This window comes from Aulonocara sp. 'chitande type north' Nkhata Bay, linkage group LG3 (assembly GCF_057382095.1).
Source record: "Aulonocara sp. 'chitande type north' Nkhata Bay isolate Kocher_YH1m ecotype deep benthic linkage group LG3, A_spYH_male_GT1.1, whole genome shotgun sequence".
NCBI classification, from domain to species: domain Eukaryota; kingdom Metazoa; phylum Chordata; class Actinopteri; order Cichliformes; family Cichlidae; genus Aulonocara; species Aulonocara sp. 'chitande type north' Nkhata Bay.
The window spans coordinates 58,589,951-58,608,825 of NC_141346.1; the positions used below are offsets into that span (position 1 = coordinate 58,589,951).

At 42.1% G+C, this 18,875-nt stretch overlaps 1 protein-coding gene across 1 annotated transcript in view; it reads left to right on the forward strand.

Moving 5' to 3' along the window:
- LOC147336312 (NACHT, LRR and PYD domains-containing protein 12-like) overlaps positions 1 to 10,318 on the forward strand; it is a 36,583-nt gene extending 26,265 nt beyond the window's left edge. The window contains exons 5-8 of the mRNA XM_086285359.1: positions 3,058 to 3,234; positions 6,432 to 6,608; positions 8,979 to 9,152; positions 9,828 to 10,318. Coding sequence (XP_086141485.1) covers positions 3,058 to 3,234; positions 6,432 to 6,608; positions 8,979 to 9,152; positions 9,828 to 9,846 — 547 coding nt within the window. The 3' untranslated portion in view covers positions 9,847 to 10,318. The remainder of the gene's footprint in view (positions 1 to 3,057; positions 3,235 to 6,431; positions 6,609 to 8,978; positions 9,153 to 9,827) is intronic.
- Positions 10,319 to 18,875: the final 8,557 nt, after the last annotated feature.

Genomic DNA, 18,875 nt, shown 5'->3' on the forward strand with positions numbered 1-18,875 from the left:
CCTAAGCGTCCTTGGCATTGGCAAGCGTTACCTCTGAGCACTGTGCTTCCTATCAGTCCAACTGACGTTCTTGAATAATTTATAATACTTTGGAACAACAGTAAAACAGCCAAAAAAGTGTAAGACTGAAGCAGGTCCAACCTTATAACCAATACGGGCTCCACCCCAAACAATAACCAAATTCCCTAATATACTAAAATCACTCAGCAGTCCAACTGCTTTCCACGGTCCAACCGTATTAAATCCTTTAGCGGTCCAACCGCATTCAATCATTTTTAGCAGTCCAACTGCATTAAATCCTCAGTACTGTCATGAGATTCTCATCAAAATCAAAGCAGACATTCCCCAGTAATTTCAGTGAGTAGACTTTAATTTGTAATGTCCAATTTGGCACACTTTGGAAATAATTCAACAGGTAGTGCCTTACCTTTGGATAAGCGGCTTAGAACAACAATGAGAAAAAGAGAGCTGATTATTAGCTCATCAAAACACAAAACAAAATCACAATGAATTATCGGTTAATTTCATTTAAAATAATTCATTAAGTATTTATGTACAATTCAAATTAGTTAATTACATATTTTGTTGGTTTGTTTTCTATTTTAATTATTTTACTGACACATTTAATGAATTATTTAATGATGTATTTATTTAATTCACGTTGCTACTCCTGGCCCTGCATCGCTGTTCATAAATACATTTTATTTGTCAGCTTCACCCATCAAAGTCAGGGGGCGGGGTTAATGCTGATCAAGTCAACACCATTGCTTTGGTCTGGTGGGCGTTCTTTTAGTGGGCTTTTCTCAATACTAAGTAGGCCTACACACCAGGGTTTGGACATGTGTGGACCCAAACTATACTTTTACCCTTTTTTGTGTGTCACCAAATACACTTTAATATTTTCTAGACAAGAATGTAGTGGCGTAATCTTTAACCTCTTTTGGCTCCAAACAGAAGTGACAGACTTGAGCAGGGTTCATTTAAAGGCTGACAGAAGTGGAGTGGTGACGGGGAGATGTTTGACAGGACAGTGTTTCAGCCTCCACAGCTTCATGTTGTGCTCCATCAGTCAGTGAAGATGAAGTCAGTGCTGATGAGGCTGTAGAGTGTGTGAGGGATGTGAATGAGGATGATGAAGATCTGATGATAGCAGATAAAAACAGGCTGCAGAGACTTTGAGCCATACAGGGCACACAGTGTGTGTACAGAACAGCTGAAATCATTATGGAGGCCTCACTGGAATATGGAAGCATCACAGTACAGCTTCAGTGAAGCTTTAAAGTCTCTGATATGAGATGAGAAATGAAGCAGCCAGAGCTTTTTCATGAGTGGAAATCCACTGTGACTGTGAGCTGCTGCTACAGCCTCCAGATTAGCCAGCAGCTCATCCTGCTCAACATGGACCTGTGGTCAGAGTGTGTGCTGGATAATCCGGCCCAGGATGAGGCCAAACTGACATGGGATGAAATGTCTGTCACATAATTGAGCTTAGTGTAGTTTCATTTCTGCACAATTTAAAAACAACCAAAACTTTGTTCTGTCTTTTCTATGTTATACTGTAGACTTTCTTTGATACTGTGTCCAAAAGGAGCAGCTTTTACTTTGAAGGGGAGGCGTCTCTGTTTCCTCTTCAGGTTGGATGATGGAAGCAAATTAGTAGCTGTGTCCCAAAACGTCGGCTGCATCCTCCAGAGGCTGCATTTGAAGGCCGATTACATCACAGCCAGGCGATGAAGGCTGTCCGTATTTGTCGACTCCTTCAAATGTGCCCGACAAATGCGTCCTTCATTTCCCCGAATTTGAAGGATTCGTCGGGTGTGTCCTTCGTGGCCCACCATATCCCAGAATTCATAGCGCGGCCCAGCCACATTTCAGCTGCCAACAATGGCGGCTGCTACTAAGTTTTCAAATTACTCTTATTAATCTTTCTGGGTCACAAAATAAACTTTTAACATATTTTCAGGCGAGAAAGTAGCTGTGTAAACTTCAAATATCTGCTTGGTTTATCAAGACATCGCATATTTGCAAAAGTGTGCCGACGTTTTCGGAGACGTCTGTTACCCACCCGCTCGCTAGCAAGCCGGGGGGTTCAATGGTCACTCCAGCCGGCGAGAGCAGCGGACGCCCGGCTTCATCGTTTTCAGACCCCGCTCTTTCGCTACTCAGGTGAAACATGATATATAAGTCACTCGGATAACTTAAAAATGTAATTGTTTGCCTTTTTTCTGTGTTTTATTTGTTCCGGAGTAAATCGGTTTGGCTGAGATCAAAGTTCCTCCGGGATTTTCACACAGCTGAATAAACGTTAAACAGGAAACTGATTAAACAGAAGTGTGAGACGGTCGAGAATTTACGCCAGTGTCCTGTTATATTTTAGATAGCAAGGAGCAGACGGCCGAGTTTATTAAACTCCACCGACACAGCGGTGACGCAAATCTGAAGGCTCGACCGTCCCATTTCACAGCCTCGCACTTCCAGCCTTTTCGGTCTTTGAAGGACCCGGCCCACGTAGACCGCGAATACCGGGTCCTCCGAAGGATGCAGCCGACGTTTTGGGACACAGCTAGTGTGCGATGTTCTTTCAGTGTTGCACTTTGTAGACGCTCCCTGAGCACTGGTCTCACAGCCAGCTGCACATAGAGACCAGTGTTGTTAGTCCAGGTCAGAAGATGACTTGTTGGAATGAAAATGAGCTTGTAGTTTGTCTGCTTTAATAATGTGACTGGAAAAAGGTGTTGGACTTCAAATATGTCCATTTCTTTCACACTTCACCTTTAAAAGTGAAGCCTTGTGGTTCCTGGAAGGAAAAACACGACTTTTTCAAGTCTTTGTCCTGTTTTTATGATAAATGTACGACTTTAATGTGAAACATTCAGAGTTTTTTCTCTTGTTGTGTTTGTTTGAAGCTGCTTCCTGTTGGCTTCAGCTGTTTGGAGTTTCCATTTTCTAAACTTCTACATTCTGAACCTTCTTCAGCTCTGAACAGATGATGAAACACTGAATGATTTCAAGCTCACACTTTGTCTAATAAACTTACATCTTTCATTCTTTATACAGATTGATCAACTGTGGTTTGTCAGAGATCAGCTGTGATTATCTGGCAGCAGCACTGAAGTCCAACCCCTCCCATCTGAGAGAGCTGGACCTGAGCTCCAACAACAAGCTGCAGGATTCAGGAGTGAAGCATCTGTGTGGTTTCCTGGAGAGTCCAGGATGTGGACTTGAAACTCTGGGGTCAGTCAGCATGTTTTAGTTGTGCTGAGATGAATATGATGTGAAAGTTGTGCTGACACTAAACTGCAGACATCAGGCTGATATTATACTGATCCACACTGAGGATCTTCATGGTAAAGTCTGTTTTCTTCTTCTCTGGTTTAGTCCATTGACTGCAGCAGAACAATGTTCACATTTCAAACAGTGAGACTCAACGTATGGCCCGCGGCCCACACGCGGCCTGCCCACCTTTCCTGATTCAGAGAGAGGGGACCCTGATTAACTGTGTAGTGTTCTTCCTCACAGTTCTAAGTATCAGACACAACAATGAATAATCCACAGCTGACTGTCTTTAGCAGGTCAAAGGTCACGGCACACAGCAGGCAGTGGGAAATATTATAACTCTGATCATTTATCAGCACATATCCATATGTATAAAAACAAAGCTGACACTGTGAGACTTGATCAGAGGTGTGATCATCACAGCAGAGGCCTTTGTGTCAAAGTCACTGAGGATCAAACAGAAACACATGAAGCAGATTTTCCTGTTCTGGCTTTTTATAGCAGATAACCTTCAAAATATTCTGCAGTCCATCAAAAACTGAAGCAAACCATGAATCAACATGTGAACATGAGCTGATGCTGCTGAAGTGAAGCAAAGTTACAGAGGTTTGATTACAGACACAGCTGAGAGTTTGTAATCTGTCATCATTTTAAAAGGTTTACATTTCTTCAGTATATCCACATTTGCAGCTGGTACCTCAACCTCCACTTGTCCAACACAACTGCTGTCCACTGCCTCCATGACATTGTGATTTTGCTGTTGGTCTTCTGTCAGATCTTCATCAATCACTTCTGCACGGGGCACACCTTCAGACTCTGCAGCTGCATAACGAAAGCCTGTAAGATAAAATTAGACATAAGGTAAATGTACACCAATATTCCAATGACAGGTGTGTGATTCATCTGGAAGTTATGTGCGGATTAGTGTACAGTGATAGCAATTTAGTATGTTTTTAGAGGGGGGGGGGGGGGGTTGTTTACCTCCGATGGGTGCTCTTTTTCGCTTCCGTTGCGTACGCCTTGAGTGCCGGTCCGAGTCTGATACAGGTATGTCGTCATGCCCCATGTGCAGTGTTGGTTCCCAGTCTGGATTTGTTACATCCATTTCATATGCTGGTTTGCCTGCAATAATGCCAAATCATAAGCTACTCAGTCGACATGATGTGGTTCTGCAGCATCACACATTAGCATGTTTTATCTCATTATCTATGACCTCAGCACGTTGAAAATAACACTAAAAGCCTTTCAAGAGTGATATGAATTAATTTAGAACTCACCGGAAAGAAAATGCCGTGAGCAAACCAACAAAAAGCTGGGGATTGCAGAGAACTCGATATCCGCTCGTCTCACCGCTGCAATCCAAGCCTGACGTCTTTGTTTAGTAATATCGGATACATGGGATCCCTCACGTTGCCTCCAGGATGGAAAACGATGAAAAGAGAGCCCGTTATCCAGCTTCTTGCCTTCACGATCGTGTGATCTAACGTTGCAACCGACAACACAACACGTACGATCCATAGCTGAAATGGTATCCTTTGGCTGGCCTACTGTCATGGCGGAAGGGGGCATGGCCCATCTCCCGTGACATCACGCTCCAAAGCCCTATAGGTGGGAAAATGTACCATGTCGACCAATCAAAAATGATATGGAAACATGACATTTGGTTGTTTAGCAAAAGGGGGAAGTTTTAGGAGTGACCGGCAAGAGAGAGCGAGTGAGCGAAAGAGAGAGAGAGTTTTGATACGTGAGAGATTTGTGACGTTTACCGTGTTTGGTCTCAAGTTAGTTTGTTGTCTTGTGTATTTAGTGTGTAGCTGTTGTTTTGTTTTGTGTGTCAGTTCTACTAGTGATCGTCACAGTTGCTGCCTTAAAGCCAACAAAGGCAGATTGCAGTGTAAACGCTGAGTGACACACCTGCTGTCAGACCTGCAGGTTTATCCCTGTGCTGTTCTCATATGTGTTAGAGTGACACAAACTATTGTTTGACACCTGATTGTTCTGTAAATAGTTTGAAATGATTATATGAAAAACGTCTGAGCCTTGGCTGCATTTTTTGGTAAATAGTACCATATAACTTTGTTGTTTGCAAAACGTGTGCGTATTTTTAAAAATGTACAATCTCTATTTGCATTTCAAGTTATGAAGATGATTCGTTAAACATGTGTGTGGTTTTTACAGTCAAAATATCACTTTCTACTTGTATTTTAAATTTTGTCTGAATTTAGATAAATTGTGCTGATACAGTTGGTCAAAATGAGAAAATAACAGATTGGCAAGATAAACTGTTTTTAAAGGTAAAATATAGAGGCCACATCAAAAGTAGTCAAGAAGGGTTAAAGGCTAAAAGCAAAGTTGTCACCAAGTACTGTTTATATTTGTGTGTATTGCTGCAGCTTTTTTGAGTATTAATTTGGTGCCTTTGTGTGAAATAATGGTATTGTGAGTGATCCATATAGTCACAAAGAATAGCCACTTGTTTCTGTGCTACCAAAGTTCCCCGGCTTTCATTCAAAATGTGTTTATCGTCAGCACCTGCACATTAAACTACTTAAACATTATAAATGTCTTCAAGCTCACACTGAGGCCTGTGGGGTACTATCAGCCACTGAGACAGTACACACATTTATATGTGTTTGTATATGAATATTTCATACTTTAAGACTGCCTGTTTATTTAAGGGAGATGAACAAAATACATTGGAATTGTACAAAATAATATCATGGATGATAAATTAAATAGATTTTAAGTAGATGCTTGTGCATTCTTAAAGTCTTATATGTTGAACTGAACTATGTGATCTGTTCAAAGCCTTAATCTTAATTTGAAGTGAAATGTGCATTTTGAGTTTATACACTATGTATATAAGGCGACCGTTTCCTTTTGCAGTATTTTTGTGTGGTGTACTTTTCTATGTCTTAACAAAAGGGGAACAAAGGTGTTTAAGTTCACCTAGGATGATGTGTTTTAATTTTCACATGGTCTTGCTTGAATTTGACCCTGACAAAGGCGTATGAACTCTGTCAGCTGTTTGGAGTTTCCATTTTCTAAACTTCTACATTCTGAACCTTCTTCAGCTCTGAACAGATGATGAAACACTGAATGATTTCAAGCTCACACTTTGTCTAATAAACTTACATCTTTCATTCTTTATACAGATTGTGGGACTGTGGTTTGTCAGAGATCAGCTGTGATTATCTGGCAGCAGCACTGAAGTCCAACCCCTCCCATCTGAGACAGCTGGAGCTGAGTGACAACTACAAGCTGCAGGATTCAGGAGTGAAGCATCTGTGTGGTTTCCTGGAGAGTCCAGGATGTGGACTTGAAACTCTGGGGTCAGTCAGCATGTTTTAGTTGTGCTGAGATGAATATGATGTGAAAGTTGTGCTGACACTAAACTGCAGACATCAGGCTGATATTATACTGATCCACACTGAGGATCTTCATGGTAAAGTCTCTTTTCTTCTTCTCTGGTTTAGTCCATTGACTGCAGCAGAACAATGTTCACATTTCAAACCTTCAAAGAAGAAGAAAAATCCTCCACTGGATAATTCACTGTGAAACTCTCCAACTCTTCATTCCACCTTAAAGTCTGTCTGACACTGAAATCCAAAGCAAAATGTGCGTTTGCTTTACAGACAGCAGTCCAACACAAACATACACACATCATCCAAAACACAGTCCAACATCCAAATCTCCTCCACTGCCAGCATGAATGATGGGAAAGAGAAGGAGGAACACTCTGACATTCAGGGTTAGAATGAGTTTCATGAAGCAGACTGTGAAGATCAAAGCTGCATTAGAAAGCTTACATGAATGAATGAGTGGACAGAAGTGGACAGAGATCATCTGAAGCACTTCAAAGGCTTTAAATCAGCACATTTCTCTTTATTCTTTATCAACTCTGTTAGTTTCTCTCAGTTTTCTGTGGAATGAAGCTAACAGCAGGCTAATAAGATGCTGACCAATAGGTTTCTATTAAAGGTTGTAATTTGTATATGAAAAAGTGCTTTGGCTCAGCAGGGATCAGCTTACAGGTAGAATACAGCTGCTGGATGGGATTAGCATGTCATAGCTATCTACCAAACTGCTAACTGGGGGATTTCAGGCCATCTATGGATCATTTTTGCTAACTGTTTATTCAGCTTAGGCTCACAGGGCTGCAGCCAGTGCCCTAGCTGTCATAGGGCAAGAGGCGTGGTCCACCTGCACAGGTGAGCAGTCCATCACAGGGCCAACAGAGAGAGACAGAGAAGCACTCTCTCACATCCACACCTACAGCCAATTTAGAAGCACCAATGAACCTAAGCAGCATTTCATTGGACTGTGGGAGAACATCCAACCTCCACAGAAAGGCCAACAAGCTTCAACCTACAACCTTCTTGCTTTAAGGCACTAGTGCGAACCACTTTTCCCCATTTCAGCCCAAATCCTGCATCTTCCTGTTTCTGACTCCAGGCCAGCTCCACTAACACTTTCTCATCAGACACTGCCACCTAGTGGAGGAAGTCTTAGTTCCATTTGAAGCTTCAGATGACAGTTAGTTCCTTTACAAAGAGGTGGAGGTGGTGGGGCCACAGCACCATCATCACTGAGTGCCATAGGACACTTAACCTTTGTTTCCATATGCTGGGAACTTCCTGTTGTTCCAAGGAGGACTGGAAAATGTGTGAAAATCTCCCAGTCAGTTCCTCACAGCACACTTCAATCATTTCCCTCCCACAGCATCAGGACCAGGGCTTTTTCTCTCTTTGGTCCCACTAAGAGATTTCCCCACAAACACCTCATCAGTGGGACTCTCAGAGCTACCAGCCCTTTGCTACAATCACAAAGCTCTTCATTGAAATCAATGATATCAAAGCTGGAATCAAATGAGTCCAAGTCTTCTGCTGATTCAGCATCACATTCATCTTTGCTCCTTGTTCTGCATCCCCACCATGGACTTCATTCCTTTCCAAGCCAGCCTTGAGTGTCCTTTATTCAGCTCATCCTCTGCTTTACTTTTACACCTGATTTTAGCTGCTTTATCTCTCTTTCAACAAGTTTCTGTGCCTCAATCTTTTTCTTCTCTCCCTCATAACAAGACAGCTTCTTCTGCCTGAGAACATGTTGGAGTGATTTACTAATCCAGGGCTGCTTATTGGGGAAAATACTTCCTGTTTTCAAAGTAATCCCCATTTTTCCCAGAAAGAAATGTAAGTAGAAATCGATGATCTACGTGAGAACATGAGCCTTTAAAAAGTCCCAGTGGGTGCAGTCAAAGCAGTCCCTCAGTCCCAGTATAGAGTCTTTGGTCCAGACTGGAACAAGTGTGTGCCCAGTTGGAGCTCTCTTCAGTCCTGTGACCTGACAGACCCAGAGGGGCCATCACATCACATTTAGAAGCTCCCATAATGGAGCCACAACACATGTCCAACACTTAGTCTGTCTTGTTGGACCAACTGGAAGAAATGATTCAAGGACTTAGTCACAGAACAGAGATTCAAATCTCCAAAATCCAACTGGCTGCATCAGGACATATAGTCTGAAACTCTGCACAGTTTCCTGTTTGAAGCTGCTTCCTGTTGGCTTCAGCTGTTTGGAGTTTCCATTTTCTAAACTTCTACATTCTGAACCTTCTTCAGCTCTGAACAGATGATGAAACACTGAATGATTTCAAGCTCACACTTTGTCTAATAAACTTACATCTTTCATTCTTTATACAGATTGTGGGGCTGTGGTTTGTCAAAGATCAGCTGTGATTATCTGGCAGCAGCACTGAAGTCCAACCCCTCCCATCTGAGAGAGCTGATCCTGTGGGAAAACAACCTGAAGGATCCAGATGTGAAGCAGCTGTCTGATCTTCAGCAGAGTCCAGACTACAGACTGGAGACTCTGGTGTAAGTAGAGTGATGGAGTGAGTGGGTGGTGCTGTCAGCAGTATTGTACTAAACACAGTCAGTATGAAACAAAGATCCAGTGTTTCCTGTAAAGCTGCAGCTTCTCAGTGAAGCTGTGAGAGGAGAATGGTGACAGGCTTCAGGATTGGACACAAACACTTCCTGTTTCTGACCTTTATGGTCACCATAGTAACGGCTGACACGCTCTGATCAAACGCTGTCAACAGCCAATCAGCTCTCTGAACAAAGCAGCACGCAGACCAATGACTGCATTCGTTTCCAAGTTTAAAGCAGTGAAGAACACAGTCTGTAGGTGAGGAAGAATTTAGTGAGAGCAGATGTTTGGATGGAATTCCTCCAGTTAACAGCTGGAACCGTCCATCTGGATTGTTGGGCTTGTTGTTGGGGTTCCTACAGAGCTCAGAGTGGACACACCAAGGTTCTTCTAATGAATGAAAGTCCAAACTCAAACTAGGAGGGAAAAACATTTTCATCAACTTCAATAAAAATCCAAAGATTAGAAAAAGTGAAGCAACAATGAGTCCTAGTACAGTCCCAGCACTGAAGTCCCTGCTGCTCTTTATACTGGATGTGCTGCATCACTGACTGACAGCTGATGAAGAGTCTCTGGAAACACTCGTTTATCTCCTCTGCTCTTCCTTCTTCTCTCTGCAGGTGGAGGTTGTGGCATTAAACAGGACGGTGTGTGTGCTGAGAGAGGAGGAGCTGTGTCCTGATGATCCAGAGAGGTTGAAGCAGCAGCAGCTTGTGTGTAGAGACGCTCTGACTGGGCCATGTTACTGGGAGGTGGAGAGGAGAGCTTCATCCAGCAGTGACTGACAGAGGAATGAGAAGAAGTGCAGATGACTGTCAGTGCTGCAGAGTGAACTGCTCTGAGAACAGCTCCACTGTCAGACACAATGTAGAGTCCAGCATCATCCCTGTGTGTCCCTCTGGATCTGACAGAGGATCATCAGTGTATCTGGACTGCTCTGCTGCTGCTCTGTCCTTCTACAGTCTCTGCACAGTCTCTGTCTGACTCTGGCTACATTTTTGGCATTTATATTCTTGGTTGCTCTCTTTATATTTTTCACATGCAAAATGTGCCCATCTTTGGCAAGATTCACACTGCACCTGGAAAGGAAAAATAAATGGCTCATATTCTGTTTGGTGAATACTATTACTCAACATTTTAATTATGATTGGCAAGTAATGATACTAAGACTTATGTGTTTCTTTTGTTTTGTTTTACCATTTCAATCATGCTGCGGTCAGCGTTAGCATCTAACATGGAGCAAACAATGCAGTAGTCCTCAGCGTTCCCTGAAACACAATCATAGTTAGGTTTTAATCAAACATTATTTATTGAATAATTAAAAAATAATAGTACATTTTTTCCAAATATACTTCCTGGAAAATTAGTCTAAATTAGACTTTGAGAAGGGTCTTATCTGAAAGTGTTTGAAGAGCACTATTTGTACTGTGCTGTTTGAAAAGCACTATTTAAATTGGAAGTACGCACTAACGTGATAAGGACTTTACTGGACTTACCTCGATTTTCAAGTAGGGTGCAAGCTATCTGCATTCGCTCCAGCACAACTGGCTCTGTAGTGGTTGACACCTCACTGACCTCTCCAAAATCAAGGTAGTGTTCTGCAAACTGTGAGATTGATCATAATTAGAATGTAAAGTCTTAATTAGGTAAAGGATAGGATAATTATAAGCCACAAGGCTTCAGCCTATTCCTTTTTCAGTTACTGTATGATTAAGTACTTCTATGTAAAATGATCATCTTTGTTGTTGTTGACCGAAATAACTTTCACTTCACTTAAATTCACTTAAAGTCTTAATTCTAGCTAACAAGAAACTGAATCATTTGAATAAGGGTTACCTTTAACAGTAAAACTCCACAACTGCAGGAATCCTGTCGCTTGTTGTGTTGCATAGTCTGTAACTGCCACTCCATGGTGTCTTCATGCCCTCTCATCCTCAGAAAATTCCTAGTTGAACAAAAGTGTTTGTAATGAAACAAGATTTTTTTTTTTTAATCTAAGAATAACACCTCAGTATCATACATACCTCCAGCTGCGCAGAATTTTCCTGTCATAAACACCTTCATTCCCATGGGGTCTATGAGCAGTATTTTCTGTGCAGAAATGTTGACAATCTAAAGAAAAAGTTAAATTAAAAATTACAATTGTTTGTGCCACTGAAAACTTATTTAAAAATAACACTTTGTGCAAGAAACTGCTTCACAACAAATTATGCAAATTAATAACAAAATGAACACATACCACAAGAATCCAGTGTGTACCAAAGTTCACAGGGCACAGCCACGTCTTCAACTGGGAACTTCATCTGTGGGATTGGAAGTGCAGAGTAATTTGGATTTACTTAGGTACCATGCGTCTCAGGGTGTTTTCAAATATAGTCTTCTTTAAAGGAACCGAACTCTTTCCTCAGCAACAGAAAGGAGTCAACTGTTTGGACCACTTCTGAGCTTTCAACATACCAGTTGAGGCATCTGAACTGCCCAGAAAACAACGAGCTTGCAACTACTGAACAGAGCAGGTGTGCAGCATTCTGCACAAGTATACAAAAATGTTATAGAACAGTAAATAGGGTTTTTTTTAAATTTCAAAATTAGTAGGTAAATGACATTTCTTACTTACCTTTCGTCTGTCAATAACACGGTGCAGATATGCATCAATGACCTGTTTTGAAAAATCTGAGTTTATACAACAACAGCAACAATTTTTGAAGTAACTGCTTGAGTGCTGTACACAAAAACATCTAAAGGAATAGAATTGCTGATAAAGGTTCTTTCTGCATATACTGAAACTGGGTATTATGATGTCACAACATCTGTGTTGTGGTTGATAACATTTTTTCCTGTTGAAGTGAATGGGTGAAACCTTATCAGAGTTTTGCAATACAAACCCCCCCACCTACTCGCACATTTTAAACTATTAATGGTCTCTGCACTGCAAATGCTTCAGAAGGAGCAGAACCTCGAAATCAGACTCAATAATGATAAGTTCTCTTACCTCATCAGAAACCACCGTGACCCCTGCAGTGTTCGAAAAATAACTTGTATGGTCCAACAGCTGCCTCCAAGCGCCCAGTATCCTTTGCACGCCATAGCCTCTTTACTAAAAGAAAAATATGATAAGTTAGCTCAGGCATGCATGAGATTTCTAGTGGATAAGCTTGGTAAAGGCCAACGGGCCACAACAGGAAAAAAGTCAATACAATAGGCATGCATTTACACGCAGAGAAATAGGAAAGGTACAGCGGGTGGGCAAAAGAGAAAATTACTGACAGGCAGATCCATTTCCAGACTTCCACAAGCTCAGTGCACGTTTCTTTACATCTAATATGAGTTGAAGACTGCAAAATGCAAACAAAGTCATGCAACAGTCAATTAAGTTGCAACGCCAAACTGGCAACAAATGACCAACTGGTCAAAAAGAGTTGTTCACTATGTCACCTTCATTTTCTAAGCTTTGTTTCTGGGAGGGAAGTTCTTGTTCACGCGTTTCTGGTCCTGGAACACAATTAAACTCCTTGTGTCAGCCGTTTTGGGTGCAGAATGAATCCTCTGGACTTTGCTGGCACTGAGGGTTAGCAGTAGGATGGCAGGGAGGCATCTTCAGGTCTGTGCTGCTGTTCACTGTCTGACTGCGAGTTGGGTATTTTTACTTGTCACTGATATTTACATGGTGGCTTCTTCTGTATGGCTTGATATGGTCAATGCTGTAGTGATTTCTTAAAGTTGCTCCTTCTGTGTTTTTTAATCTCACACATTTGCCAGCGATGTCTTGAATGGTGTAGGGTCCTGAAAAATCTCGATCAAGTCTTCCTCCCTTCCTTCCACGTTTCATGTTCAAGAGAAGAACTTCATCTCCAACGCTGTACACAAGGTTTCTGTACTTCTTCTGGACTCGTCTAGCATAAGCTTCCTTTTGTAAGTCTTGGGACTTTGCCATATTTTCCTCTACAGTTTTTTTTTAAACTTGCTCTTGTGCGTCTCTTGTAGAAGATACAAAGTCACCGTAACTCGACTCCTCAGGGAGAATGATGGAGGACAGCTAAAATGTTCACATTTTAAATTACAATTAGTCCACCACCAGCACCTTTGTTTTGGCCACATTCAGTTTCAGGTGATTCTCCTCACGAACCGACCAATCAGTCCTCTGTACTCCTCTTCCCTTCCCATTCCCTCTTTAATCCAGGATCTCAACCAGTTTGTTATGTTCTCTCTTATAACTTAACTGGTAAAGTAACAACACATTTTTGGTTGTTAGTAACTTACTTTATTAACCATGTTGTGGAACGGCACAGGCATATCAATGCACACATACACCACGCTTGGTGTTCTCTACTTTACCACAAAATATAGACTGATTTTACTAAATACATCACAGCTCCTCCCATCCAGCTTTGATGAACACATTAAGTATCAAACAATCGAGATATTTTCAGGTAAATGCCGTAACCCAATAATTGTACTTAAACTGAAATATGACACCTATTCAGTGATTTACAACATAGAGGTAGGTTGTTTCCTCTTAAACATTTTAACCGCTTTCCTTACAAAATGAACTGGAAACCTATAAGTTCAGTCTCTGAGGTGCTCTGGGATTTCTCTCAGGGTAATGTCTGCCTGTTTGGTCAGAGTCCATAGTGCTCTGTGTGGAAAGTTCAGGTGTTTGAACATTGGTGGTTTCACGTAAACCCTGAACCTCAGGTGGTGAAGCGAGGGCAAACTCTTCTGAATCTTGAGGTGTAGATGTGTCCTCTCGGGTTGCTCTGGAACTACGTGACATTCTGCATCTAGAATCTGATCAACATGTCTACGCCAGACTAAGTTGGCTCCAACATTTATGGTGTATATCAGCGGTCCGGTCCGTGAACGAATCGTGCCAGAATGCCATTTCTGACTTGGGTCTCTGTAGTCTCTGGCGAGAACTCTTTGTCCAACATTGAAGAATCTGGTTTTGTTTCTTGTTGCTTCCACCATGGAAGACTGTTTATCTTGGACATCCTTGCGAATGTCTGGTTTCAGCAAATCTAGATGTGATCTCAGATCTCATCCCATGAAGAGCATTGCAGGTGTGTGTCCAGTTGTTGCATGAGTGGTAAGACAGTAAAAAAATTGTCAATTTTCTGTTGTAGCGGTTTCCCCTCTGTGCGACTGGCTGGTTCAGCTTTGTTGCAGGATGATGGTGAGCTGAAGTGATATGTCGTATGCCGTTACTCCCAAGGAAACACTGGAACTCCTCTCCAGTAAACTGATGACCATTGTCACTTACGAGCTGTTGTGGCGGACCTGTGCGTGCAAACGGTCACCAAAGACTATTGATCGTGCTGGCAGCTGTTGCTTGCTTTACGGGGAAGATTTCTGGCCACTTTGAGTGGGCATCAACCACAACCTGGAACATTTAGTCCATAAATGGGCCAGCATAGTCTATATGAATGCGTTGCCATGGAGTAGATGGCCACTCCCACGCGTGTACAGGTGCTGTTTGAGGCTGGCGCAGTGTCCGCTGGCAAACAATGCAGGATTTAGCCATATTCTCCATTTCACAATCAGTGCCTGGCCACCAAACATAGCTTCTAGCAAGACCTTTCATCTTAACACCCAAATGTCCATCGTGCAGTGAGTCCAGTACCTTTGTACGTAGTTTGGGTGGCAGATGACACGAGTTCCCCACATGACACATCCTTGGCAAACGGATAGTTGGTCTTTGTGGGTGGAGTACGCAGAGAACTGAGTGTCACTACAGGACGGCCAACCATTCACAGTAAGATCGTTTGACAAGATTGTGTTTTGGCTCGTTTCTCTTTTCACCTGAGCACTTGTGACAGGTAGGGGTTCCATTTGTGTAACATGAAACACAGTAGCTGGAGCAGTCATTTCTTCGGTGGGTTGCATGTGTGGAAGACGTGAAAGTCCATCTGCATTTCCATGTAGCTTTGTCCCTTTGAACTCAATGGTGTAGGTGTGTGCACCCAGGAACAAAGCCCAAGCAAGCGTGCCGCAGCCATGGTTGGAATACCTTTCTGAGGGTTAAAGATGGACACCAGCGGTCGGTGGTCTGTGATCAGGGTGAAGTGTCGTCCATATAAATACTGATTAAACTTCTTCACTCCCCACACTAGACTGAGTGTTTCTCTGTCTATCTGCGTATAGTTGTGCTCGGCTGCATTTAGGGACCTTGAGGCAAAGGCAAGTAGTCGTTCGGATCGATCGGGCATTTTGTGAGATAGCACGGCACCAATGCCATATGGTGAGGCATCACAGGCGAGGCGAAGTGGTAGATTGGGGTCAAAGTGTGTCAGAACCTCCTCTGATGTAATGAGCTGCTTAACTTAACTAAATTAAATGCCTCTTCATAGTTTTTTGTCCATTTCCATTTGACATTTTGTTGCAGCAGAGAGTTCAGCGGGTGCAGGACTGTTGAAAGGTTTGGTAGAAACTTGTGGTAATAATTAATTAAGCCCAAGAATGAACGTAGCTGACTCACATTTTTAGTGTCTGGTGCCTTCAGGACTGCTTCAACTTTGTCCTCGGTTTTGTGGAGCCCATGTCTGTCGATCTTGTGTCCACAATACTCAATGGCATCCTTGAAGAACTCACATTTGTTTTTGTTTGCTCTCAATCCATATTTTTCTAGCCTGGCCAGGACTGCTGTTAGGTTAGCCAGATGAGTCTGACCGGCTGGAGCAGCATCTAATAACCAACTCACAAAATAAAGAAAAATAAAAACAAACCAACAAACACAAAAACACCAGGCATCATGATACAGACTTATAATTTGCACCAATGTTTTTTCGAAATTCTATACACGAAAGTGAGCGCGAGAGCCCTCGGTGCGCCTGCTCGCTGCCAAAGTCAAAGTAAACTTTATTGTCATCTCCGCTACAGACAGTCCAGTATACAGAGATATGAGATGACGAGGCTCCAGTTACAGCAGTGCAAGTAAACAAACAATAAGAAGAGTAAGAAAATAAATATACACTTTAGGACCAGGGGTAAAGGATCAATAACAATTTAAATTTACAGTTTGAGGGGAGGGGGCCCCTGCTGCTTCCAAAAAGAGCACATTTCATTTATAATGTTGTAAATCCAAGTCCATTATGTATTCATGATTTGAATCCTGGGTTGTGTGAAATCTCAGAAATGCACCCTAGATGAAGTGAATCTGTGAACTAAGGTGTAGGTCTATTAGATCATGTTGTGGTGATCCTTGTGTTGGGGGATTTGTGTTCATACTGGAGTGCAAAATTAAAACCAATGGAAGATGGACAAGAAAAGTTCAAAGCCATCATGGTGCTCAACTTAGAAAAAATAGAAAAGAAGAGGAGGAGAAACGAGCAAAAGATGCAGGTAAGCAGATGTGTGATTGGATAATGGCAGGTCATCCTGAAACTATCAGAATCAGAGTGAGTCAGAAATTATGTGGGTTACAGTTGCTCCAAGAAGAAATGGTAAAAAAACAAACAGTAACAGACTAAACTCCAAACAATACATTATGTTACAGATTTAAATATTAATTAGTCCTTGTCAATTGTTGATTTGTCCTGTTCTCATTGTATGACGAATTATGATGGCTGTTTGGTAGCCGTCTGCATACAATGGCTACTCTCTCTCTGTGTGTGTGTGTGTGTGTGTGCAGCAGCTTTATGTTAATGTGTGTAAGGATTTGTGTCTGTGTGTGTGTGTGTGGGGGGGGGGGGGGCGCCAGAGGGATTGTTCGCCCAGGGTGCCAAACAGGCTAGGACCGCCACTGCCTGCAAATAAACAACATTGACATCAAAAGTTTTACATTTCCTAAATGTATCCCACAATCTGAATATAACACCCACTTCCCCACGTTTGATCCGCTGTGTTAAATATGATTAAGAACAGAATGCAATCATTTGCAAATCCTATAAACCAGTATTTTAAATAAAGTGAGAAAATGAAACATTTAAAGAAAAATATTAGCCCATTTTGAATTTGATGGCAGCATCCTCTCTCCAAAAACTAAAGGCGTTACGATGTTTAGTGCTGGACCATGTTGGTTAATGTGTAAACTCAACAGTTTCCATTTTGATTAACCTGACCAACATCTAACATAGAACACCTTTGAAGTGGACCTCGCACCCTGTGGATAACTTCAAACACGTCGAGGTCTTCAGAGGCTGAACTTTGACCCAGCATCACAAGGAGCGCCATAAACACTTGTTACGGTTATTAGAAGGAAGCCAGCCTTTAGACATCCCCACAACGACATCGTGACCAAGGGTCTGTTGCATGATTTTTAACATGGCTACAATGTGTCGTCTGCTGAGTCATCGTTTAATACAACAACGTACTGAAAGAGAGCATTCAGCATCTGACTGAGCTGGACTAACCTTCCCTTTCAAAAGTGAAAACTGCAACATAAAACTGGAATACAACCAACTTCTAATGAAATGTAACATTTTATAACATGAACACAGATTCCAGGTGAGCTGTGTCTTCCAGGACTGGATTTACCAGAACAGGTATGAGGACGGTGCCTGACGGGCATGTACGAGCTGGAGTGGATCCCAGCTAACACAGGGTGAGGAGACAGACGACCGTTCACGCTCACACTTATTCACCAGTTAACCTAACCCCACTACCTGAATGTGTGTGAACTGTGGGAGGAAGCCAGAGTCCCCTGAGAGGACCCACACAAACACGGGGAGAACATCCAACCTCCACAGAGACTCTCTCTGCACTAAAAGCACAAAATAAAAATCACACCGTCATGTAATTCAAGAAACTGGTCTTAAAAAACATTTAATCTAATATGTCCACATGGAGCCCGTGTTAAGGTCCGTACTGGGCTTCAGAACATCAAGTGAACAACGTCAGATGGGACCTGAGTGCGTTGTCTCCTGATAGAAAGTGCTGAGGATCAGAAGGACTCAGGGACAACACAGCGGATCAAACGTGGGGAAGTGGGTGTTATATTCAGATTGTGGGATAAATTTAGGAAATGTAAAACTTTTGATGTTAATGTTGTTTATTTGCAGGGTTTAAAAATAAATGTGTTTATTGTTTGAAACTCATACTTGGCCTTCTACTCTTCATGGCTGCTTAACGAAGCTAACAGGGTGGACAGTCTGAGGAGCTGGGAAAGAAAAGCGTCTGAACTGCTTTAAATTTCTTGAAGACATTTTATCCAAGAAGTTTCTTCAGTTCTGAGAGAACGGCGCGGCGGTGGGTGTGGATAATGTTGCCGAAAGAAAACGGCGGAAGAGGGGCGGCTGAAGAGTAAACTTTCAGAAGTAAGTACTGAATATTATGTCACTTATTTATGTGCAAATGTTTAATAATGAAGAACATTAAAACATTCCTGTTGGCCACATGTTGGCAAAGTTATGTGACATTAGTGATGTTTGTACTTTCAGCGTTTACTTGGTTTTAAAGCCTTTACTTTAAAATATACGCTGTTCAATAGTCGACCTTAATCCTACAGAGAATGTGATGATTTTGTGGATAATTAAAGTCAGTCATTTATCCACAAACACAACAAGCTGAAAGTCAGTGATGCTGCTCGGTTTGCAGTCCTGAACATCACGGCACAAGCAGGATTCACTGCACTGTTAATGTTAGCTATGTTATATTGCTGCCTCTGTTCGGTGGTGTCGAGCCAAACGGACTTTAACGTGTGTTTGAACGAGCTGACGGTTCACTCGTTAAGC